The sequence below is a fragment of the Ziziphus jujuba genome, chromosome 7, assembly GCF_031755915.1.
Source record: "Ziziphus jujuba cultivar Dongzao chromosome 7, ASM3175591v1".
Lineage (NCBI taxonomy): Eukaryota > Viridiplantae > Streptophyta > Magnoliopsida > Rosales > Rhamnaceae > Ziziphus > Ziziphus jujuba.
This window is the reverse complement of record NC_083385.1, coordinates 10,957,804-10,983,334: the sequence shown is the minus strand read 5'-3', so window position 1 is coordinate 10,983,334 and position 25,531 is coordinate 10,957,804. Positions and strand designations below refer to the sequence as shown.

The 25,531-nt window shown below is 35.0% G+C and overlaps 3 protein-coding genes across 3 annotated transcripts; 2 read left to right on the top strand and 1 right to left on the bottom strand.

The window, feature by feature from the left end:
- Positions 1-4,105: 4,105 nt before the first annotated feature.
- On the top strand, positions 4,106-8,161 carry LOC107424753 (uncharacterized). The gene has a single exon (XM_016034612.4). It carries the CDS (start codon positions 5,004-5,006, stop codon positions 7,827-7,829), a length of 2,826 nt encoding a protein of 941 aa, XP_015890098.2. The 5' UTR covers positions 4,106-5,003; the 3' UTR covers positions 7,830-8,161.
- Positions 8,162-9,237: 1,076 nt separating this feature from the next.
- LOC107424719 (uncharacterized) lies at positions 9,238-14,338 on the bottom strand. Its single transcript, XM_048479974.2, has 11 exons — positions 13,896-14,338; positions 13,550-13,728; positions 13,193-13,415; positions 12,929-13,070; positions 12,648-12,848; positions 12,202-12,333; positions 11,969-12,097; positions 11,145-11,563; positions 10,684-10,900; positions 10,108-10,298; positions 9,238-9,863 (listed from the first exon to the last, which is right to left on the bottom strand). The coding sequence occupies exons 1-11, from the start codon at positions 14,273-14,275 to the stop codon at positions 9,686-9,688; spliced, it is 2,391 nt and encodes a 796-aa protein (XP_048335931.2). The 5' UTR covers positions 14,276-14,338; the 3' UTR covers positions 9,238-9,685.
- A 1,740-nt stretch (positions 14,339-16,078) lies between these two features.
- LOC112492629 (B3 domain-containing transcription factor VRN1-like) lies at positions 16,079-18,016 on the top strand. Its single transcript, XM_025076838.3, has 4 exons — positions 16,079-16,348; positions 16,452-16,998; positions 17,163-17,335; positions 17,450-18,016. The coding sequence occupies exons 1-4, from the start codon at positions 16,295-16,297 to the stop codon at positions 17,693-17,695; spliced, it is 1,020 nt and encodes a 339-aa protein (XP_024932606.3). The 5' UTR covers positions 16,079-16,294; the 3' UTR covers positions 17,696-18,016.
- The last annotated feature ends 7,515 nt before the right edge of the window (positions 18,017-25,531 follow it).

Genomic DNA, 25,531 nt, shown 5'->3' with positions numbered 1-25,531 from the left:
ATGCAGTCCAGCCTCATGATTTGACCAAGGGTAATTTAGTCTTCTAGGAAATCTTTGTGTTAGGCTGGCTTCAATTCTTATAACCAATCATAGTTTATTGAATAATACACGTGCTTGCTAATGTCATATGATAAGAAAATTAATCAATTATTCTTCTAATATTAATTAATAAAGAGCTCAGATTGGTTCTGAAGATCTCACTTCAAAATTGTCATTATAAAGGAGAAGCTTTCTATGTCCTATTTTTATTTTTCTTCGGACGGCCTTACTTTTATTAGTTTGGATGGAAGATTCTCTTATTAGATACCAAGAAAAACATCTTCATTTTGTCATATAAATATCGAGCAGAGCTGCCCTTTACCATGTATAGTAAATCTGCATGCGTTAGTTTTTGTATGCAAATATTGTATAGATTCAGAGTTTTTTATTTTATTACATTTTTTTTGGGGTCTTTTGGTCTGTTGGCGTTAAGAGTATCGATAGAAAGGTTTGGTTGTGTCTTTTGAGGTCGTTAAAGCACCACTAAATACATGCCCTGTTTGTACGGTTGAATTGGAGTGTCATGGTTGAAATACGTAGCATTTATAATTCTATCTAAGGTGTTAAAATTATAATGAGTTTCACCACCACTTGTAAAAGCATGACATTTTTTTGGTTGATTATATTGGCTAAGCAAATGTTTTTATGGACTTGAGACCAATTTCTCAGCCATAAAACTTAAAGAGAGACCAAAATGGATTTTGCATAGAGGAATGTCTCTTCCAAATGGTGATTGGAAAAAAGGCAATGTTATGAGAAGGCCAAAACCATCCCCCCCGCCCCCCCAAACAAAAAAAAAAAAAAATCTTTTTCGCAAACATGATCATACATTATGTATAATGCATGCTAATTCGAATTTATGAGTATTCTAATTTCTATGATTAATACTACTTATTTAACAAATTTGAATGATTAATACGAGTTGATTTTATGTTACGATAAATTGATGAAACAATAGCTGGTCCAATAGCTGCTTTAGCGGCTGCAATAACTGTAACAAAAATTGAAAAAATATTGCTTTTTAATTGGGGACTATCAAAAGAATCAAAAAATATTACAAAATTTATATTAATCGCATTCAGTATAAGTTCAAGACACATAAGGACTCTAACTATATTGTAGCTTGTGATCAATCCATAGATATTGATAGAAAATAAATAGGTACTCAAAATAAGTACATGTTCGAGCATTGTTGACTAACTCTTTATCAATTAAATTTTGATTTATTTCAATATAATATGAATAATAATTCAACGAATTCAATTAACTAGAATCTAAAAAATACAGAACAAATAAATAGATTGATAATAGATCTAATAAAAAATTTTTTATTTTCAACATAAATAATTTTTAATTAGAATTGAAATAAATAATTTTTAATTAGAATTGAAGAGAAATAGATGTGATAATACATACTGAAATTTCATTTGCTATTGTTAATTTTATAGATTTACTATTTATTACTGGTATGCTACAGCAATTGCACCTATCAAAGCAGTTAAAAGAATTATTGAAATGAATTAAAAAAGAAGAAAAAAATATGTTGATAAATGAATTCCCAAGAAAACAAAATAAGGAAAGAGAAAAAAAAAAAAAAAAGTAAACAATGTTTTGAATTGAATATTTTAACTCAAAAAATATCTCTTGTAAAGTAACATATGTTCTCTCTCTTCCTTTCTTTAACATTTCCCCCCCCCCCCCCCCCCCCCCCCCCAATAAGTTTGGTCAATTTGCTCCTTCCAAAATTAAAAAGTAAACTTCAATGTGTGCAATTAGCCCTTTTCCTTTTGAGGCAGCTTCTGGGGTTTTGTGCACCATGTCTGAATACATGCGAGAGGGAATCCAAAGGTTTTTAATATTTATTTTTACTTTTTTTTTTTTTGGCGAATAGAAATATAAAAGGTGTTATATCTTTTAAATTTTATATTTTTGAATTTTGTAATTGCATTAAAAGCCCAATATAGGAGTTTGTCTTATTTTCTTTCTTCATATTGAACCAGGCCCTCTAATGATCAACATCGACTCAGTTTGCTTCCCTTTCTTCATATTTATATACATACAACGCAATTTACCAAGGAATTTGATATTGGGGAAAAAAAAAAAAAAAACCCAAAGTTCGAATTTTTATGGATAACTTCAATGGCTTAAACCAAAAAAAGAAAAAAAGAAAGAAAACCATTGATGACTAGTAATAATAATGGAATGTTGTTCACATCAAGAACCAAAGTTCTGACATCATCCCATTAATGACCAAAAAGAATTCCACCCAAATGCAGCAAAAAAGTGAAATCTCTTTCTGGGCAGCTGTTCAATGTGGGTGCCTCAACTTTTTCTTGTCAAAAAGTTGAAGGAAAAAAATTAATAAAAACTTTTAAAATAACACTTTATTTTCTTTTTTCCTATAAAATTCGTCAATCTCCCTTGCAGGGATTTTTTTTTCTTTTTTTTTTTAAGTTCCTTTATTGAGTAACAATGGGAAGTACTAATTTTGCATATATATATATATATATATATATTTTTTTTTTTAAACGACCATAATTAAGTATGAGAAAATATAGATTATATCTACAACCATTTTCCAGGTATAATTGTATATATATATTTATGGGTCCCAACTCTACCCACCTCTTTCTGATAGGGATGCTATAACTTCAATAATATATAGGTGTAAGAAGATCTTATTAGATACTTTTGTTGCTAAGGAGTTGGGTGTTTTGTCTTTGGCAGCCTCTACATAATGTATTTAAAGTTTTTGACCCCAAAAAAAAAAAAATCTCAATTCTATAAAAGTCTTTCACTTGCAAATATATATAGAATACAAGGATAAGACTGGTTTCTAAATTACCAAACTCTCAGCTAACAAAATTAATCAGATAGACTGCTACTGAAATTGCAAAACAAACAAATTGAGGGTAGTTTGGTTTTTTCCTATCATAACTAAAGGAAAGATGGCTTCAAATAAGCATACTATAGAGACATCCAAACAGCTCAGATTCAGTTTCTTTATTGGTATATAATTTGGGTTTGACACACTTAACAAAACATTAAAATAAAGGAAACCAACAAATTGGGGAGAAATTGCCTTAAAAACTCTCTTAATCCTTTTTGGCTGCTTGAGGTTAGAGTTGACTAATACTAAGATGTCGTTTTGTGGCAATTAATTGACAAGAATGGTATTTAAAAAGTTTATTAGGAAAAAAAAAAAAAAAGTAAACCAGTTTGCAATGCCAACTTGATTTGCCAATTCATATTCTAAGCACTTCCCATGCTTTCCTTTTCTTCTTTATTTATTAATCTATTTGCTTTTAAATATGAAATAAAAAAAATACAACTACCTTAATCTTAATCTGGTTCAAAGTGTTTTCAATTCTCATAACATGCATCATAACGAACAAGATCAATCAAGGCATTAGCTAAAATTTTGGATTTAATACCCTAGGAATATTCTAAAATTTACTACCACGTATAATATTTAAATTGAAAAGCATTTATCCTTTGATCACTACGATTTGAAATAAATATATTGGTTTTTTTTTTTTTTCCCCCACAAGTGGAACACATGACCAATAAAAAGCTTTTATCTTGGATTCTGATTGTTGTACATGAATTAAATATTTCAATATCTCAAAGCAAAAGGCCTTTAATTGCTTTAAAAGGATCCAAAAACTTCAATAATTAGATGCAAAAAGAAGAGAAGCAAAGCAATCCAATTTCTTGAAATCTAAAATAGAAAAAATAAAAATACAAATAAAAATAAAAAAGTTCGAAACAAAAAGTAATGAAAAATGGCAGAAGTCAAAATTTGAGAAATAGAAATTCCGTAAAATAAGTTTGGAGGTTGTAGTTGGCCCTAGTTGGACAGAAATCAGCTTTTCTACAAACCAGCTGATTGTTTGACTTTAGGCTATGACTATAGAGGAAAGTGGCTTTTGTAGGTCCCACCACAACCCAGCAAAAATTCAACCTGATTATTATTAATAATTAAAAATTATTTGGAAAACGTAAATAATAAAAATTAAATAAACAAAGAGCATCGTTTAGTTACGTTTGGTTATGGAAAGTCAATGTCCTTTGTCACTGTATGTTAAGAGAGAGTTTTTTAGTGTTGGAGATTGTGGAGAGAGAGAGAGAGAGAGAGAGATAGGGTCAATGAAAGAGGGAGAGAGAAAGTGAGAGCGCAGTGGGGTTATCAAAATCAATACCGGTATGTTTTTGGAGTTACTATTCTCAAAGTAAAATGGGCATTTGATGTGTTGGGTTCTTGCTTGCTTTTAATGGTGTTGCGGTGACGCATAGAGACTTTGAGAGACGGAAGTCTTTGATCTCTCTTTCAGGTGTTTTTGTTGAGTCTTTCATTCTTCAAAACAAATTGAGGGCCTTCTTTACGTTCTGGGTTTTTTTACCAATTAAAGATCGTCTTTTTTTTTTTTTCTTTCTGTGTTCCTTCTTTTTTCTTGCATTGATTTTTTGGGGTTCCTGTACGTAGTGGGTTTCTGTGAAGTTTGGGGATCTGGATTCTAGGGCTTGACCTTTGATTTCTTTCTCTTTTTTTGTAGGGGGTATTTTTAACCTTATTTGGAATTATACTTTCTGAGTGAAAATTGAGATTTTGAGTTAAAGTTGCCATTTTTTTTTTTTTTTTTGGGCCTGGAAATTGTTTGGGATATTCCACTGAGTCACCGGTTTTTTCAGATTCTGGGTTCTGGAATTTTTTTTTTTGTTTTGTGCGTTAAAATATACTCTTTTTCTTCACTCTTAATCCAAATCTTGGAGAAAACCAGAACTGGGTTCTCTTTGATCTGTATTAAACTCCGCTTTTCGGCTCAAAGGACCTAGAGTTTGAAGTTGAAGCTGTCAAGGAGTTCTTCTTCTTTGATGGGCTAAACCTGTTGTTTCTAGGGAAACTGTGAGCCAAATTTCCCTTATAACTTTTCTGTCAGATTGAATTTCACAAACCAGCGTTCATGCATCTTTCACTGTTGAAACCCTTATCCCACTGTGCTGCTCTGCTCATGGATAAGAAGGGCAGCAGAAGGAAAAATGGGTCTGAGTCAGCCATTGACATCAAGAAAAACCAATCAATTCTGAGAAAACTCCAGGAGAACAAGCTCAGAGAAGCTCTTGAGGAAGCGTCTGAAGATGGTTCGCTGATTAAATCGCAAGACATGGAGTCTGAAATCACTTCCAACCGTGATGAGTTGCTTGAGAGATCCAGGTCCCTCGCTAGGCTCCATGCCCAGCGAGAATTCCTTAGAGCCACTGCTCTAGCTGCTGAGCGCATCTTTGAATCCGAAGATTCAATTCCTGACCTCCATGAATCTTTCTCCAAGTTCCTGACTATGTATCCAAAGTACCAGTCCTTGGAGAAGATTGATCAGCTGAGGGTGGACGAGTACTCGCACTTGTCTCCAAAGGTATGCCTCGATTACTGTGGATTTGGGCTTTTCTCTTATCTTCAGACAATTCACTATTGGGAGTCTTCTACTTTTAGCCTGTCTGAGATAACTGCAAATTTGAGTAACCATGCTCTTTATGGTGGTGCTGAGAAAGGCACGATAGAACATTACATAAAGTCTAGGATTATGGATTATTTGAACATTCCGGAGAATGAGTATGGTCTTGTTTTTACTGTTAGTAGAGGGTCTGCGTTTAAATTGTTGGCTGAATCATACCCTTTTCATACAAACAAAAAATTGTTGACCATGTTCGACTATGAGAGCCAGTCTGTGAATTGGATGACTCAGAGTGCTAGAGAGAAAGGTGCAAAGGCGTATAGTGCCTGGTTTAAATGGCCAACTCTGAAACTCTGTTCCACTGATTTGAGAAAGCAAATTTCAAATAAGAAGAAGAGGAAGAAGGATTCTGCTACTGGTCTTTTTGTGTTTCCGGTTCAGTCTAGAGTAACCGGGGCTAAGTACTCTTATCAGTGGATGGCATTGGCGCAGCAGAATAATTGGCATGTATTGCTTGATGCTGGGTCATTAGGTCCTAAGGATATGGATTCACTTGGGTTATCACTATTCCGGCCAGATTTCATTATCACATCATTTTACAGGGTTTTTGGGTATGACCCAACCGGATTTGGATGTCTTTTGATAAAAAAGTCAGTAATGGGAAGCCTTCAAAATCAATCTGGGTGTACTGGGTCTGGAATGGTGAAGATTACCCCTGAATTTCCGTTATATCTGAGTGATTCTGTGGATGATCTGGACAAATTGGGTGGAAATGAAGATGATGAAGTAGTCCAAAATGGAGATAAAACCTCTGAAACTCGCCATGGTTCACAGTTGCCTGCTTTCTCCGGTGCTTTCACATCTGCTCAGGTAAGGGATGTATTTGATACTGAGATGGATCAAGAGAACAGCTCTGAGAGAGATGGGACAAGCACCATTTTTGAAGAAGCTGAGAGTATTTCAGTTGGGGAGATGATGAAGAGCCCAGTTTTTAGCGAAGATGAGTCATCAGATAATTCATTTTGGATTGATTTGGGACAGAGTCCATTGGGGTCTGACAGTGGAGGCCAGATCAACAAACAAAAGATGGCTTCTCCTTTGCCACCCTATTGGTTTACTGGGAGGAAGAACCATAAACGACTTTCTCCAAAACCTACTTCTAAGATATATGGCAGCCCGATATATGATGACAAAGAAGGGCCACATGAAGAGCGCCGTGTACTGTCATTTGATGCTGCTGTCCTATCAGTTTCCCAGGAACTTGATCGTGTCCCTGAAGAAGAACAATTTGCTGAAACAAGCCCTACTTCACAAAATACTAGAAAGGAATTAGGTAATATTCATGGTAGGGAGATCCAAGAAGAACCTGGGATCAGTGGACCATTTCCTACAAGGTATGCATCAAATTCTGCCTTAAATGGGTCTCATGTGAATGGTTTATCCTCAAACTCCAGATATCGTGGCCTAGAAAATGGATCAGCAAATGAAATTTGCTCAGAGATAAAAGAGAGTGCCATAAGAAGAGAAACAGAAGGTGAATTTAGGTTGTTGGGGAGAAGGGAAGGGAACAGATATGCTGGTGGTAGATTTTTTGGTTTGGAAGAGAATGAACCAGCTAGCAGGGGAAGAAGGGTGTCCTTTAGCATGGAAGAAAATCGTAAAGAGCAGCTAGGCCAGAATCTGGAGACAGGAGAAATATCTGTGACTAGCTTGGAGGATGATGAGTATTCCAGTGATGGAGAATATGCTGATGGGCAAGACTGGGACAGGAGGGAACCTGAGATAATATGCCGCCATCTTGATCATATTAATCTATTGGGTCTCAACAAAACCACCACCCGACTGAGGTTTTTGATCAATTGGCTAGTGACTTCATTACTGCAGCTAAGGATACCTGGTCCAGACAGAGACAACACGATGAATCTAGTTCACATCTATGGCCCAAAAATTAAATATGAAAGGGGTGCAGCTGTGGCTTTCAATGTTGTAGACAGAAACAGGGGACTAATCAATCCAGAAGTAGTTCAGAAGCTGGCTGAAAAAGAAGGGATATCTCTTGGTATTGGTTTCCTTAGTCACATACGAATTTTAGATAGCCCAAGACAGCAACAAGGAGGTTTAAATCTTCAGGATACCACACTCTGCAGGCCAATGGAAAATGGCAGAAATGACAGAAAAAGCGGGTTTATACGAGTTGAGGTTGTCACAGCTTCTCTGGGCTTTCTGACCAACTTTGAGGACGTTTACAAGTTGTGGGCATTCGTGGCGAAGTTTCTTAATCCAGACTTTGTCAGAGAGGATGGGCTGCCAACTGTTGAAGAAGAAACTGAGGCATAAAACCTGAAACAGCTAATTGGTGATTTTGTTCCAGTTTGAAGAGAGAAGGATTCTGTTGTATTTGGATAAATCATTGGGGAGGATATTCAAGAGCCAGAACAGAAGATTGAAGTCTCCAAGGTGAGAGATGTTAATATCTGTGGCTGCATTATTCGGCTCTTCCTCTGGTTTTCTTCAAATGCAGGCGGATGAATTTGTTAATTCTTGTTTGTTATTGCTTGGATTTTTCTTTTTCACCTTTTTGGATTCTCGTAGAGTCTCCTTAGGTATTTGTATCATCTTGGAAGTCATGGTAAATTAAAAGCAGAATTACATTGGCACAACTTCCATCACTTGACATGCTTCTTTTGCTCCTTCAGAAATTGAATTCATTTCTTCTGTAACCGTAACTAATTTTGGCTGCTTTAATTAACTAGAAATCCGAGGTTTTATATATGAAGAAGAGAAAAATAATCGACCAGACGGCTCTCCAACATTTTTATTTTTATTTTTTTTGGGTCAAATACGGCTCTCCGTGTATTGTGGGAAAAACACCCATTACAGTACGAAGAGTAGAAAAGTTGACACTTTTTTCTATTTGTTTGAAAAAGATGTTTGTCTGGCAATTAATCACAAGTTAGGTCCAAAGCCACAAGCAACAAATTTCAATTTTCCTCCTGGGATTGCTATAAAAACTCTTTGACAATATATGTTTCTGACAAAGTTTCTACCTCAGTATAACACTAAAAATTGAAACACCGAGCAACAGTGTGACCCGATGTTAACAGGAATAGATTGCATAATGCAAAGCGCATCAACAATATGGGGGAAAAAAATGGAATGAATTAGTGGCTGATTTGAACACATGGAGGTTCTTCTATGGCAGTAATTATCAAAACTGGGCCACACCCATTTATTTTTGTTTCCTATGGAAATATACTAGACATATCAACCTTTTTTCTTTTTCACTTTCTTTTCCTCTATGGACTCTGTTATAGGAAATCTTACGAAGGGTCTATTTCTTGAGGTAGGTAGGGTTGCAGTCGTGGCACTGCATGCTTCTTTTAAGAATAGATAATGATGATAAAAACCTCCTTTCCATTATAAATAAATAAAAATAAACCTAACCAACACATATATATAAACGTTTAATAACATCACTGACAACTTTTTACACTATCAGAAAGAAAGCATAAAGAAGTGGTGTACCCAAGTGGTGTACCCAGTTCGACAAAAGTTTCTCTATAGAAGGTTATTTAGGGGAATATGACTTATCATGGGAGGTTTTTTACGTGGTAGTTGTTGACGGTGATTATTGACAAACTTGAACCGATTGACATATAGTTAGAGTACTAAACAATTATATATTGAAGATTTTGGTTGTCAAAATCGTCCTAGTCATCAATAAATGCAATAGATATGGATCAAATATTCAGAATTGTACAGCTTATTTTAATTAATAAACCATTATCATAAGACAAAGGGATAAGAAAACTTCCAAATCAAAAAATGGCATGTACAAGTAACAAATTTGACATCTCAATAGCTAAAACTGTAGACAAAAAATAATTTAATGGTTTTAATTCATGCACCAACCACTTAAAGCTCTTGCTGTCTTGATTCTGTTGGCTGCTTCAGCACACAGACCACCACAGTAAATCAGGTTGTGTGTCCCTTCTCATACGGAACAAGTCTATTCTTTCTCCACATAACCGATACAGCTACTCAGGGGACCTTAATATAGAATCGAGAAACCATACTTATCCCCAGATTGGATTCTGGTGTGCAGCGGTAGTGCAGTTATAGTTATCCACGTGGCTAACTTTGATTTGCTGAGGTTAAAAGGTATCATGATGACTAGGGTTGTCGAATAGATTCTATGATTCCATCACCTTAATAAGAAATGCAGTCTCCAATGCTGCCTCTTTGCATTGGAGGTACCTGTTTTCCTCCACTATGTCGGTTGTTAAATTAAGCAACACAGGACGTGTTGGGTCATAAAATGTACACTCCCGAACTCGCGCAACCCATTTTGCAGCTTCCCACACCCCAAACCTGAAATATATCAAACATAGAGTTCATGAACACAACCTTCTCTGTTCGGTTCATGAAAAAGCAAATATTTACTATTTTGTAAAGACATGGCCTTCTATGTTTATAGCTACATGCTATATGTTACCCATTACACATCTTAATAAACACATTTGGAGATCAGAAAAATAACAATCTTAATAGCTCCTGCCTCAAAACTTCAGATGCCACATACAATAAATAACCTAAAATTGTAAAACCAATTTACCTTGTATTGAAAGATGAAGATATCCATACTGCTGGATAGACAACATCCTTGGGGATATTGTCATAAGGAGAATATTCACGGATAGCACGAAAATCATCAGTATCTCCAGGATATCCAAACTCTTCATAGTCAGCCGCTGTTAATGGTAGAATAGGATAGAGAAGAGTGTTGGTTGGATCTAAAAATGGAACCTGAAACAGAACCATAAATTGGATGGCTTTAAGAGCAAAGTTCAGCCCTAGCTTTGACACTGGTTCTACATAATTATGCATCATCCATGTGAACTCATTCTGATATACACATACATTCAGTAGTATGCGTCTACATTTATATTTGCATAACACAAAGACTTGGTTATGCTTATACTAGCAAATGCTGAATTTCGTACTGATTACCCTTTTTTATTTCTTTTTTAAAAAACTTAGAACTCTCACAAGAATATGAAAATAAAAGTCTTGTTATTCACAGAATCATAAATAATAAAGAGAAATCCAATTTGATCAAGCAAGCAGGTAAAAGCTATGAAATGAAAACAGATGAGAAACATGAAACGAATGTCAACAGATGCATACTTACCTTCAAAACTGCAGCACGAAATAAATCTGGGCAACAATTGATTGCTGAAGCAACCAAAAGTCCTCCAGCACTATAACCCCAACCGGCAAGTTTGTTTTCATTGACAATCCCTCTCTCAACAAGGTATTTCGCACAAGAAATAAAATCTCTGATGGAGTTCTTCTTCTTAGTACCTCTTCCATCATGATGCCACTTCCTACCCCCACCTCCTCCACCTCTGAAAAAATTGTCCAATGAACCAGCGCTAAGAAATGGGCACTATAAGGGTGAAAATATATTGACAAGGGAAACAACTACAATATACCCACATAAATAAAAAGAAAGCTTCATTAATGGAATAGTCAATGTAAGAATTACTTCTATGACAACAATATCTAAACAAATAAATAAATAAATAAAAGTAAGTAAGAAAATATTTTAATCCAAAAGTAACTCAAAACAATATTAGAACACTTAAATACCTAACATCAGCATATGCAATGACCCAACCACGATCAAGAAGGCTTTTCAATTCACTACGCCACCTTTTATCAAGTAGCTCACCATAAGCTCCATGCCCATGAAGCAACCCAGGGTTCTGATCCTCTTTCTTGTTTTTGCGAGAGTATACAACAGTCAATGGAACCATAACTCCATCATAAGATGAGACACTGCAGTCTTCACAGGCATAAAATTCAGAAAGATCATTCCACAAGTGTTCATCACCAAATCCGACTTGATTTGTAGAATCCAAAGGATTGGAATTTGAGGTTTCCTCAGATATTCTTGACAGTGAAGATGTTCCATATAAAATTCGTGTTCTTTCATGGAGAAAATTTTGCTGCTGAACAATGCTCCATTTTCCATTTGACAGGTCATAATCAACGACAGCATCAGGCATCTGCCAAAAAATTCAGAAGAATGGGTCTGATTGAACTTTGGAGGGGCTCTCTCTCCCTCTCCCAGCCAAGTTTGTGGAGGTCCACAATCTTTCTTAAAATAGATAAAAGTACGCAAGGCTTGAATAGAGACAAGGAGCTATAATGAGACCTTTACTATAATCATCCTTCTAATTATGAAGATTATTCCACCATGCAAGTTACAAACTACTAGATTTATGATGACCATACTTTCATTACTCACTGAATGCCAAAATGATGGCATATAATAAATCAGAACAATTTATTCAAATGTTCTATTATGTTTGAATTAGGATTTATGTTGAATAATATTAATCATTAATGAAATGGCTACAAAAGCAGGTTTAATTCATCTTCTGGAAGAATAGGCCATTAGATGAACATACCACTGGTGATGATATCGTAAAACGCATGGTTGATGAGTAGTAGTCATAATTTGGTCCTGGTGAAATTTGAGAAACATATTTTGGAAGAGGTAGGAAATAAGGGCAAAGCTCTTCCAAACAAACTGCACCCTGTCAAAAAGAAGGGAAAAAGAATACTACCAGTCACATTACAGCTGTTGTTACCAATGAACTCATGTACATAAATCCCAAGATAGTTGGTTTTGTTTGCTTACCTTCTTAGCAGGCAAAGGTAGAGTAACTGAGCAGAGTCTAAGGTTTCGACCTTCCCTTAAAATAAGTACCATGTGTGTATCACTGAAATCAATGTCCTCAACAACCAAATCTGGATTGTTATTGAATACATTCTGCATCAATTAAGCCAAACAAACCACAAATTATTATATCAGACTGACAATCAACAGAAGTAAAAACAATTGTTGATGTAAGAGATGTTAATGGCCATTTTTAGAAATTCTAAATCGCAAAGCATGACTTTAAGAACTGCACAGAGAATAGAAAAGAAAAGGGGAAGAGAAAGAGAATGTAATTAAGAAACATGTCACAATTGTCAATGTTCTAACTTAGAAATGAATAGATTCATTGGACAGAAAGCAACTCAAGCTTAAGATCTTAACAATCAAAATAAAAGAACATATAAGGAGATGAACAACCCACTAACCTCCCAAATTCTGGGACTGGTAGAAGCATCAACAGAGCTACGAAGAAGATAATGATAATCAACCGGTTGGCCAGCTTTGGCAGCATCAGTAAATAGGTAAAGAGACCCTTGATGATGCTCGATTATGCAATGGGCTGTACCTTCACACTCCCATACTAAAGTCAAGCCAGAGAGGGGATCAGCTGCATTTATTAGAAAGACCTAAATCATGGTCATGATCACTATCACCTTAACTAAAACAATGTTTAGTCAATACAAATATTCGCTCTTCAAAGTTTTACCTTTGAAGATGTGGTAGAGAACATATGTACCGTCACAAACCGAAAATCTTTTGTGTTTCTAATGTTAACATATACACTTTCATCTGACTCTTCAAGAAGCATAACATCATCATCCGTTGATCCAATCATGCTGCAGTATATCCTGGATCGATATCACAAAAAAAAAAAAAAAAAATTGAAAAACCAAAACTTTATCTTCTCCAAATCCAACACTTAATTAATAAGCACACTAAGACATTCTAAAATCTATATATGCATATAAACCTGCAAGGCCTTCTGTTCTGATCTGTGACAACATAAAGCAATGCTTGACCGTCTTTGGCCCATGCCAAGTTTGAAACACGGTTAGCTTGAGGCTTACTACACAATGCACCAGAATTCAAATTCCTCACAGATAATCTAAAATAGTCATTGTCCTTATCATACATGGTGTACGCAAGAAATCGATGATCCGGAGATACTTCTGATAATTCTTCATAAGCATAACCTAAATAATATTGAATACGACAACAAACTTGTCAAATGCTTCAAACTTACTAATTCCTATCCTCAAAATTTTTTTTCTTGGAAACCAAACACAGGCAGCTAAAACTAGAACAAAAATTGGAAAACAACAAATACCTCCAAATCTCTCAGCTTCTAGGTTGTAATCAAGCAGCTTTTGCTCAATTCTCTTCCCTGAAACGAAATCAAACCCAGCAGATGGAGATTTATGGGAAACGAACTGCTCGTTTAGGCTCGCAAGTCTACGACAGAGCACTGGATATTGCTTGCCTTCTTCGACACGACGATAATATAACCTGCGGAGACGAACATCCACCTTGAAACCGTGAAAAAAAAAAAAAAAAAAAAAGGGACTATAAAAATTCATAAATTTTTATCAATTTCGCTTTTCCCTTCCAAAATTCTCGGAACCAAACAGAAAGGTAAAACAAATAAAGGAATATATATATATATATATATATACCAGGGACCCCAACGAAGAGGAGGGGTAGAAAGGTCAAAAGCCAAGCGAGAGGCCATCTCCGACTGAAGCTTGCTCTGGAGGCGTTCGGTATCTGACATCACGGCCTCCGTGTACTTCTCCTCCTGCTCCATGTACATGTCCATGTGACGCATGGCCACCTTGTCGTTGAGATTCGACATCCAGCTGTACGGATCCTCCCACGTGTGGTCGTGGAAACTAAAGCACTGCGGTTTTTGCGGTGGCTTTGGCGGCGTCGGAGGTGACGGCGGAGTCGCAGCCTTCGGAGCCTTATAGTGTGCCCCCCGCACTAGATACGACGCGGGTGGCAAATGGCCGTGAAGGCGGTGCCCGATGGAACTTAAGAGGTGGCGAATCGTCATCAGCAGTTTTACACGGAGGAAGGCGGTTGATGTTGGGGTTTACTACACTAAACTTTGGAGGAGAAGGGGGGTCAACTCGATGGGGTTTAACAGTCAAACTTTGTACACGTCATTTTCCATATTTACTAAATTATTTCCCATAAGAAACAAAGTAAAACTAAACTAATTTTATAAATAAGAAGGTTATAATTTAATTAAAAATTTTATTGTATAACACATGAAATCTTTAATTAGTCAAGTTATATTTTTTATTATGAAATAATTTATAAATAGTTTAATTTGATTAAATATAATTTTAAAAGTAATAGTACGGAAATAGAAAAAATTTCGTGCTAGAAATTTCTAAACATGCTCAAAAGCTAGAAATACTTTGGTTTTAATAAAAATTATTTATGCTTCTAATTATTTACGCACCCACGGGTTTATAAATGTTGTTGTAACAATTCTAAAAAAATAAACTACCGTTGCAAACAATTTTATATAAATATTATATATCATGTCAAATTTTTAATACAATGTACTATTTTTCTTTTTAATAATATAAAGATAATTATTACTATATAGAGGCAAAATTATTTAAAACAGGATCTTAAAAACTTATAATTTATTACATTATGAAATTTATTTTTATTTATAATAAGATGTAGATAGTTTTATTATAATGTATTATTATAAAGAGGTTTGATTGTAACTAGAGTATTTGTGACCACGTTTATTTATTTATTTAAAAAGGTATATTTTTTTATTATAAAGAGCATTTTAATGAATTTTTAAAAATAAAAAGTAGAATATAGCTATTTTTTATTTTAAAAATCTAATTTTTAAAAAAGCCTTTAAAAAACCATTTCAACAAGCTTTTTATGTTGATTTTTCTATATATAAATAGATTTTACTTTTACATATAGAGAACCAACCCATTTTTTATTTTAATATAATATTATTTTAATTTAATATATTACAAATTTCTATTCACTATTATAACAATTAAAAATAAAATTAAAAAAAATATAGAAGAAATATGAATAAAACAATAAAAATTCATAAAGTTGAGGAACATTTAATTTTTCACTCTCTGTTTAAAAAAAAAAATTATTACAAGGAACATATTATTTACTTTATAAAATATTTTCTGATACTCTTATAAAATCATCCTAACAACATTCTTTAAATTAGTTTTCACTTCATATAAGAAAATGCAAAATAATAATGGTTGATAGGAAGTGTAAAAATATAAAATGTGGAATAATAATGGTTGATAGGAAATGTAAAAATATTATTTTATTAAATTAATTATCATAAAGTGGTAATAGTGAATAAAAAATTTAACATAATATTGTACAAGTATTAAAAATTTAATTTTATATAATAAATTTCACTTTCTGCATTTAAAGAACCAAATCATTCTCTATTTTAATATATAAATATAAATATAAAAAAATATGTTGAATTTTTTTTAATTTTCGACATCATCATTCTGTTACAGATTTAAATTTAAATAAAAAAAATAAAAAAAATATAGTATTTACCAACTCAATATTATCACTTTGTTACAAATTTGAATCTGAAATAGAAAAAAAAAAAAAAATATATATATATATATATATATATATGACACTTACCGACTCAACTGGACCTCGGCTGAGAATATGTTAGAAACTTAAAAATGAAAATTGACTCCGTATTTTTAAAGATAATCAAACTGATAAAAAGAGCTTGTTGGAAATGCTAATTGCACGCAGTAAGCATTTATTTGGGTAGGTAGCAGTTCCAACAAGACGAAGGGCCCAACTTTTAAGCCTGTCATTAATGTCGCTTAACATTTTATAAGCGTTTTTATTTTATTTTATTTTTTATATATCTAACTCCACAAGCCACGCATATCTTTTACAATCAAACTGAAAACAGACTGTGCCAAAAAGCTATCTCTTCAGGCAGTGAGAAACTCCAAGTCTCGAACCCTCCATTTTCTCTGCATGCTGACCACCCTTCCTACGGACTTAGCTACTATTTCTTGACGCTATGTTTAATTTCTTTAAGGTGATTACTGACAAGACTCTTCAAGATCAGCAGCTGGTAAGCACGAAAAAATCATTCTCCTTCTTCTTCATCATTTTTATTTTTATTATTTGTTTTAAGAGAGAGTTTATATAAATTAAGAAAGGTTGTGATTATGCAGAAACTTCCACCAAAGTTCGTGAGAAAATGCAAGAAAAATCTTCCGGACTTAATAGTTCTTGAAGTTCCTGATGGTAAGACGTGGGAGATGAAGTTGGAGAAAGATGATGATGGAAAGGTTTGGTTAAGGAAGGGTTGGCCAGAGTTTGCCCACTACTATTCTATACGAAAAGGATACTTCCTCGTGTTTAAATATAATAAAGAAAAATCTAATTTCCATGTTTGCATATTAGATGAAAATACTAGTACGGATATTGATTATCCAACAAATCGCTCTAAAACCACTGCTAATAATATTCAAGGGAAGATAGAAACCGAGTCTGATAATGATGATGATGATGATCATTCTGTCCAAATTCTGGATTATTTTCCTAAGTACCAAACTGGATGGAAAAGAGAGCCTACAGAGTCTCTTCGGTCTCAGAAAGTGAAGAGGAACCGAACTGGTATTGATCATCGTAAAGAAACCAAAGCTAGGCAAATTACAAAACCCTCTGTGCCAGAGAGAAACCTGAAATGCTATCGTTCAATATTGCCAGAAAATAAAGGTATATATATGTGTATATATATATATATTACTCTAAACATTTTTACAATATTTAATGTATAGTTTTGATTCATGTAGTCTAAGAACTTTGTTAACTCTTATAGAATAATAATAATTTAAAAAAAAAATCATTTATATATATTTTTCCTTGCTTGATTACTAAAGGGCTGAAATTTCCAAAGCAAAAAGGCATTAAGAGAGGAAAGCAAACAAAAATCCTTCATCATCTAACAGTGGAGGACAAGGCTAGAGCTATTAAAAGAGCTAAAGCGTTTAGGTCTAAATACCCTTTATTCGAAGTTGTCATGCAACCAACTTATGCCAGCGGAATGTATCTGGTAAGTCTAATAAGCTTTTGACTACTTGAACGAATATTCATTCCTGTTTTTATCTAGAAAACATCTAGGTATTCTAAAAGCTCAAAACATTTTTTGTTTGTTTTTATTTTTCAGATTATACCAACGGGCTTTGCACAGAAGCATCTGGGTAATCAACGTAGAAAACTTATCCTTCGCAATTCAGATGGGAAAACTTGGCGTGTGCAGTACATCTATGAAGCAAATGCAAGGCCAAAAGCAAAATTGAGTAGTGGTTGGAGGCAGTTTGCACGAGAGAATGGTGTGGAAGTAGGTGATGTTTGTGTGGTTGAGTTTATCAAGGACAAAAGAATTTATTCATTGCGAGTGAATATTTTCTGATCCTATTCAAGATATCGAAACTGTGGTCTTTCTCACCTTTTGAATTTAATGCTATGTAAATTAGCTTTAAACTCCATTAATGCTGCTTTCGCTGTCAACTTTTGTGGAGCTCTGTTAGATTCTATAAAATCCTTCTAGCTTCTTGGAATATTTGGTATTCCATGAATACATATGTATGTATACAAAAATTTTATGGTAAAGATAATTTTTATGAGGATCGCAGTATTAGTGACGGTTTTTCATAGTATTAACGATAGTTTATTAGAAAATTGTCATTAATATTATGAAAAACTGTCACCAATACTGTGGTCCGTATGAGGACCATCCGCATTTATATATGTATGTATATATATATATATATATAAATAAATATTTCTCTTTTTTGCTGAAATAGTAAATATTACTCATGAATTTTACTTTAGAAAGCACCGATCTTTTTTTTAACCTTAAAAGTAGGACAAAATCCATTTCATACCTTTTATATTCATCAAGCTTTCATTAAGGGCTATAAAAAATTTGTTAACATTCTTTTTTTTTTTTTTTTTTTTTTTGGGCTATCCCTAGCCCTTCTTAATCCATTGTATTTGAATAGGCCTATTCGTGGATATAGATAAGGAACTTTACCATTGAAGTTACCGTTCATTACCATCAAATTTTAGTATTTATCATTAAAATTTAATCATGCACTAATCACTAATGAATAAATTTATTTTCTAAGTTTTTTTCTAATTTTTGAAATTATTTTAATAGAAAAATAATTATATAACTTAAAAAATCAAAACGAGTGGTTTTATCCTTCTTTGTTGCACTTAAGGCTCCAATCCGATGGCATTTCCGAATTTTCGATCACCAATAGCTGCCATATTGTTCGAAAGCATTGGATATTATTTTATTATTTTTGCAGCTAGAGGATAGTTGCTCTGCAAATGACTATATATTGTTTCACTATATTTCCAACTTGTCTATACCTTGTAAGCAAATTTAATAGAAAAATATGAATAGAAAATTATCGTGATTCATATATTTATTTTAAAATTTAGTTTTCTCTTCTAAATCAAAGATTATTTTTTAATGAAGGTACTATCTAAACTTTTTCCCCAAAAAAACAAAAATTATCTACCCAAAACTTTGATATTTTTATCAAAAGAACTTTCAGCTTGCCTTGTCAAAACCTAAGATAATTTTATCATATTTATCCTTTTATATTTAACTCTATTAAATAAGCAATGCATGTAGGTATGATAAAAAATTGGTATAATTTGTCATACATATATATACATATACATGGGATGAGATTATGTTGAGAAATGTCAGTATGTAACTTTATCAAAATTGATACTTTTTAAGCATCAATTTTACTTTTACAAATACAGAGGACCTCACCGTAAAATAATCCTCTACATATATATATATATATATATATACACACACACATATACACACATGTACACAGACTCCGAGCCCATCAATCTAAAAGGAGATTGAAAACGTAACCAAAAAATAAAGTTGAAAGTCGGAAATTGAAGAGCCTCTAACCCTGGCAATCAATCAAGCACTTTACCTGTTGCAAAAACCCATAACGACCGCTCATTCGCTGATACACTAATACACTGGTGGGACTCACATGGTACAAACTCTCGGTTGTATTGAAAATTTTTCGCTGCAATAGAAACCAGAAGTCTGTTTAAATATCTCTTTTCTTCTGCACCAAAAACCCAAAAATGGCATTCCCCATTTATTTGTTCTGCGATTGAAGGGCTTGAAGCTCCCTTCCCTTCTATAAGTTCTCATTTTGTGTATTTCTGAAATGGAACAAGTCTTCCACCGATTTCGTCCGAGGTTAGTCACCATCGCTTCCAGTACCAACCATTATTGAGCAAAGAATTATTTAGGACCAACGATACCAAAAACCTCCATTGAAACTGCTTCCAAACTTTGTAAACTTCAACTTCAAAGAAGATGACTGATGCTCAGCAATTGCTTTCCTCTATCACTCGCCATTTTTTCAAGGTGGTTCGAGAAAACACCCTTCGGGAAAAGAAGATTGTAAGCATCTCTGTTTATTTTTCTTAATCTTAAGCAGATTCACACAAACAATATTCAATGATACTCTACTGAATTTTTTTTTTTCAGCATTTTTGTTTTATTTGCCTAAAAAAATAATTGATATGCAGCATATTCCAAGAAAGTTTGTGAGGAAATAAGGAGGAACTCTCAGTAGCCCTATAACTCTGAGACTTCCAAGCGGTCTAGAATGGAAAATTGAATTGGAAAAATGTGGTGGTAAAGTTTGGTTAGAGAAGGGTTGGCTGGAATTTGCAAAACATTATTCGATAGAGCAGGGCCATTTTTTGTTGTTCAGATATGAAGGCAATTCTCACTTCTATGTTATCATATTTAATAAAGTTGCTATGGAAATAGAATATCCCACCAATCCCAGACATTTTAACAAGAAGTCCAACGTTGGCAAGGATAAGCTCATCGAACCAAAGAGGGAGGAAATGGAATATGATGATTCTCTGTTTCCTAAAACAGGGGATAAGTCTTCTTTCCAATATTCTCGGCCTCACAAGAGAATGAGAACCATGGATAATTTAAGCAAGCCAAAATCAAATGTAATTGGTTGGAAACAACGTTTGTCTAACACTGAAAGAGATAAAGCTATTGAAAGAGCTGTTAGCGGATTTAAATCTGAAAACCCTTTCTTCTCGGTGGTAATGCAGCCATCATATGTGATTACTGGTATTAATAATTTGGTAAGCCTTCATTTTGAAGATAACATATATTGGTAGAAAATATATTATATATTGCAGGAACACTTCATTATTAGTGGTCCTTGAGTATAACACAGATAGATATTTGCAGAAAGCTTATTTTATTATGTAAAACCAGCATGTATATATACAGATTACAAGAGAGTATTGTTACAACAGATAAGCTATACACAAACAACTAATCCTAGAAACAAGGAATAGATAAGGATACATGATACCAACAGAGTGGTTACACTAGTCTATCATGCTCCCTCAAGACTGAGGTCTTGTGCAAGACACCAATCTTGGAACGAATAGAGCAGAAGGGAACCCGAGGCAAAGGCTTGGTGAGTATGTCTGCAAATTGGTCGTTGCGAGAGACATGAGCAACTCGGACAGATCCCTCAGAAACTTTGTCCCTGAAAAAATGCAAGTCAATCCTCACATGTTTCATTTTGGAGTGAAATTTGGGGTTGGCGTAGACATAAGTGGGGCTGAGATTGTCACAGTAGATGGTGGGAGTGACATTGGAGTGAACTTTCAGTTCCTGAAGAAGACTGAGAAGCCAGCAGATCTCAAAGGTGGTGTGAGCTACTGCTCGATATTCAGCTTCAGTGGAAGATCGAGAGACGTACTTCTGCTTTCTGGAGGCCCAAAAAATGGGATTGCTGCCAAGGAAAACAAGATACCCAGTGGTTGAAGTGCTGTCATCTTTGTTCTTTGCCCAGTCTGCATCAAAGAATGCATGAAGAGTTAAAGGAGAGTGGCTTCGAAGATGAAGACCAAAACTCATTGTTCCATGTAAGTAATGAAGGAGTCTTTTAATTGTTGTCCAATGAACATCACTTGGCATATGCAGAAACTGAGAAAGCTTGTTTACTAAATATGCAATATCAGGCCTTGTGAGTGCCAGATACTGCAAGCTTCCAATGACTTGATGATAAGCTTTACAGGATGAAAGAGGTGTACCATCAGACAAGGTGAGTGGGGAGGAGACCAGTGGTGTTGTAGCACTCTTTGCATCAAGCATAGCTGTTTTCTCAAATAAGTCCATGATATAATGTTGTTGAGACAGGTAGATTCATGTGGCAATGGGGAGGACTTCAACGCCAAGAAAGTAGTGCAGATCACCTAAATCCTTAAGAGAAAATTTTGTGCATAGAGAAGTAACAAAGGTGTTGACAAAAGAAGGATTATTTCTCGTTAGGATTATATCGTCCACATATACCAGCAGACATAAAATGGAGTTTTCCTTTGAGAAAATAAACGAGGAAGTGTTAGTGTAAGCATTTGTAAATCCAAAATTGATTAAGAATTCTTTAAGAGCAAGAAACCACGCCCTTGAGCTTGTTTCAATCCATTGATTGCTTTCTTAATCGGCAAACATGTGAAGGCTTGGAGCTATCAACAAAACCTTGTGGCTGGTTCATGAAGACCTCTTCCTGTAAGGCAACGTGTAAGAAGACATTATTAATGTCCATTTGTCTCAGGCCAGTTTTGAGACAAAGCAAGACATAGGATGATTCTCACTATGGCCGGTTTGACAACAGGACTAAACGTGTCTAAAAAATCAATTCCTGGTCTTTGGGTGTACCCTTTAGCAACCAGACGGGCTTTGTACCTATTTACCGATCCATCAGAGTTTCGTTTGATGCGAAAAATCCATTTGCATCCAACGACATTTTGAAAGGGGCTGAAGGGTACAAGGTCCCAGGTACCATTGTTGATCAATGCTTCATATTCAGATGTCATAGCATTTCTCCATTTAGGAATTTTGAGTGCTTGCAAGGGTGTTCTTGGTTCAACTGTAAGAGCATCAGGTTGCTTAGAGACCGAATAAATATCAGAGAGCACTTTTGGCCTGAAAATTTTGTTAAGAACTCGTGTACGCGTGGCATATGTATGTTTGGGTGTGGGAATTATGGAGGATAGTACAATTCTTGGAGAGGAAGATATCGGCTCAGGTGAAGCGTTACTTGCTAGCAAAGACGTTGTGGGCACAACTTGTGAAGGACTAGATGCAACCGAGGAGAAGAGTGGTGGTCTTTGAACAGAAGAGTTAGGAGGGGTAGATGACCTTGACCGGACCTTAGATAGAGATGGACATGGTGAGGGAAGCCAGTTTTGTAGGATGAGATGGAGGTGAGACAGAGAGAAGTTTGTGAGGAGAGTCCAATGGAATGTAGGACTTTTGGGCAGATGGAACTTCTGGTGAGTAGGATGACTGAGAGGATAAGTTTGGAAAGGGAAAGATGTTTTCAACAAACTCAACATGATGTGATTTATAAAATTTTTTGCTAACCGAGTCATAACAATGATAGCCATTTTGAGACCTTAAAGAACCTAATAGACACATGGTTTGGACTGAGATTCCATCTTGTGACTAGTGTATGGTTTTAACCAGAAATAGCGGAGACAAGTAAACACCTTTAGGACTTGTAATTTGGGATTTTTTGAAAAAGTTTTTCAAATGGGGAAACATTGTTTAAAGTTTTTGTGGGAAGTCTATTGATGAGATAAACTGCCATGTGAAAAGCAAAGGTCCAGAATTGAGAAGGTAATTTGGCTTGAGTTGAAAGTGACATCCCAGTTTCCCAAATATGTCTGTGCCTTCTCTCAGTAAAGCCATTTTGTTGGAAAAAAATTTTGAGAGTGACAAATTCCTCTCCATTATCTGAGTAAAATGATATAAGTGGGAGTTGAAAGAAATGTTCAACAATATGCTTGAATTTAATAAAAACAGAAGTTACATCAGATTTGTGCTTTATTGGAAAGAACCAGACATATTTAGAAAAATGATCAACAAAGATGACATAGCACCTAAAGCCATCATAAAAAGCTATTGATGTTGGACCCCATACATCTGAGTACACAAGCTGGAGTGGTTGTGAATTGGTTAGGGAGGACACTCCAAACGGGACTCTATGGGACTTATTGCATTGGCAGGGATCACAGTGGAAGTTGGCAGTTTATGAAACGGGAAGAGAAAAACGAGATAAAATATGTTGAAGGACTTGACTTGAGGGATGACCTAACCTTTGGTGCCATTCTTGAAGACCGGTTTTAACACTTGTAAAAACAGATGGATAGAATATAGACATTGGTTGCACTGGCCATTCATAAATGGCTCCATTAAGTGGTCCCTGGAGAAGTACTGTTCCCGTCTGCAGATCCTTCACCAAAAAACAATGGGGTAAGAATTCAATGGAGGTGTTGTTAGTTTGACAAAATTTTGAAACGGACAAGAGGTTCCTTTTCATTTGTGGAACACAGAGAACTTATTTTAACACAAAAGATTTGGAATGTGATGGAAGTCTTGTAGAACCTGTGTGAGTGATAGAGAGTTTGTTACCATTTCCGATGGCTATCTCATCTGTAACGTCATATTTGAAGTGCATGGAGAGATTAGCCAAGTTAGTTGCAACATGATGGGATGCGTCAGAATCCATGAGCCAGGTTGAGTTGCTGAGTGGTGGCTGTGTCGGGTTGCTAAGAATGGAACCTGTGTGAAATGCATGTGGAGGAGGAGGACAAGGAAATGACTACTGATGCTGAGGTGTATAGGTCCAATTGTTGGCGTAGAAGAGGACAGAACCTGGCGAAATGACCTTGAGTGGAGCATAACTGACATTTGCCTTTGTAGTTACTAGTGTGAGGAGCAGATCGATTGTGTGGCAGTGATGGAGTTGGAGAAGAGGTAGGAATGCGCTTGTAGTGATTCATATCATAACCATACGAGCGAGTTTGAGAATTTGAGACTTTAGATGCTTTGAGTGAATTGTTACCATAGGACCTGTGAGCGGCGTGAACAATAATGGGTGTATCCTCAAATTGAGGATTGAGTCTCTTTTTGTAAGTTGCATGTTCAAGTAATTTTTCATAAATCTCTTCAAATGAAATGGGTGTTTCCCTAGATCGAAATGCAGCCAAAATGGTTTCCTACTCACTGGACAGTCCATTTAGTATAATAAAAGTAAGGTCATCATCACTTACAACATGTCCCATTAATGCAAGCTCATTTGCAGCACTCTTAACATCTGAAAGATACTCCATGACAGATCTTGAGCCCTGGAGGCCAATGACTCGTTCACGAAGTCGTAGAAGACGAGACCGAGATGGTTTGTCAAAAGTGAGAGCAAGCTTTTGCCACGCTTCTTTTGAAGTTTCTGCTTGAGAAACAAAACGATGGACATCACGTGATAGTGAAGCAAGGATGGCACTGAGTAGGAGAGAATCTTATCTTATCCAGAAGGAGAAATATGGATTTGGTGTGTTGTCAGGCAACAATGAAGATGGACAGGAAAGTGTACCATCTATGAAACCATAGAGGTCATATCCTATAAGAAAAGCATCAAATTGCTTCTTCCAAGGAAAATAGGTAGTCTCAGGAAGTTTCAAAGATGCTTGAGTTGCCACATTAATGACAACCAAGGTACGATTGGCGAAAAATGGTTCTGTATTGATAGGTAGAGGACCAGAAACAGATGAAGTAGATTGAGAGGAAGAAGACATGATGAAATAGAAGTAGATCCGGAAAAACAGGAGGAAAAAAAAAAAAAAAAAGACTCGTGTGAGCAAATGGTGCTCTGATAAGACTCGTGTGAGCAAATGGTGCTCTGATACCATATAACACAAATAGATATTTGCAGACAAGCTTATTTATTATGTAAAACCAGCACGTATGTATATAGATTGCAAGAGAGTATTGTTACAACAGATAAGCTATACAAAAACAACTAATCCTAGAAACAAGGAATAGATAGGGATACATAATACCAACAGAGTGGTTACACTAGTCTATCATTGAGCATATATAGAAATATATATATATATATATATATTTTTTTTTTTTTCCTTTTTGACCCTTTTGTTTTATCTTCAGAGAATACCCAAGAAGTTTGCTGAGAGATACATGAATGAAAAAGGAGGTGAACTCGCCCTCGGCATTTTCAGATGGTAGATGTTGGCCTATCCAGTACAAAACCAAAATCAGATCGGATTGTGGAAGTGAAAGTACTGAAATAATGAATCGTGGTTGGAAAGCATTTGCAGGCGACAATAATTTGGAAGAAGTTGATGTATG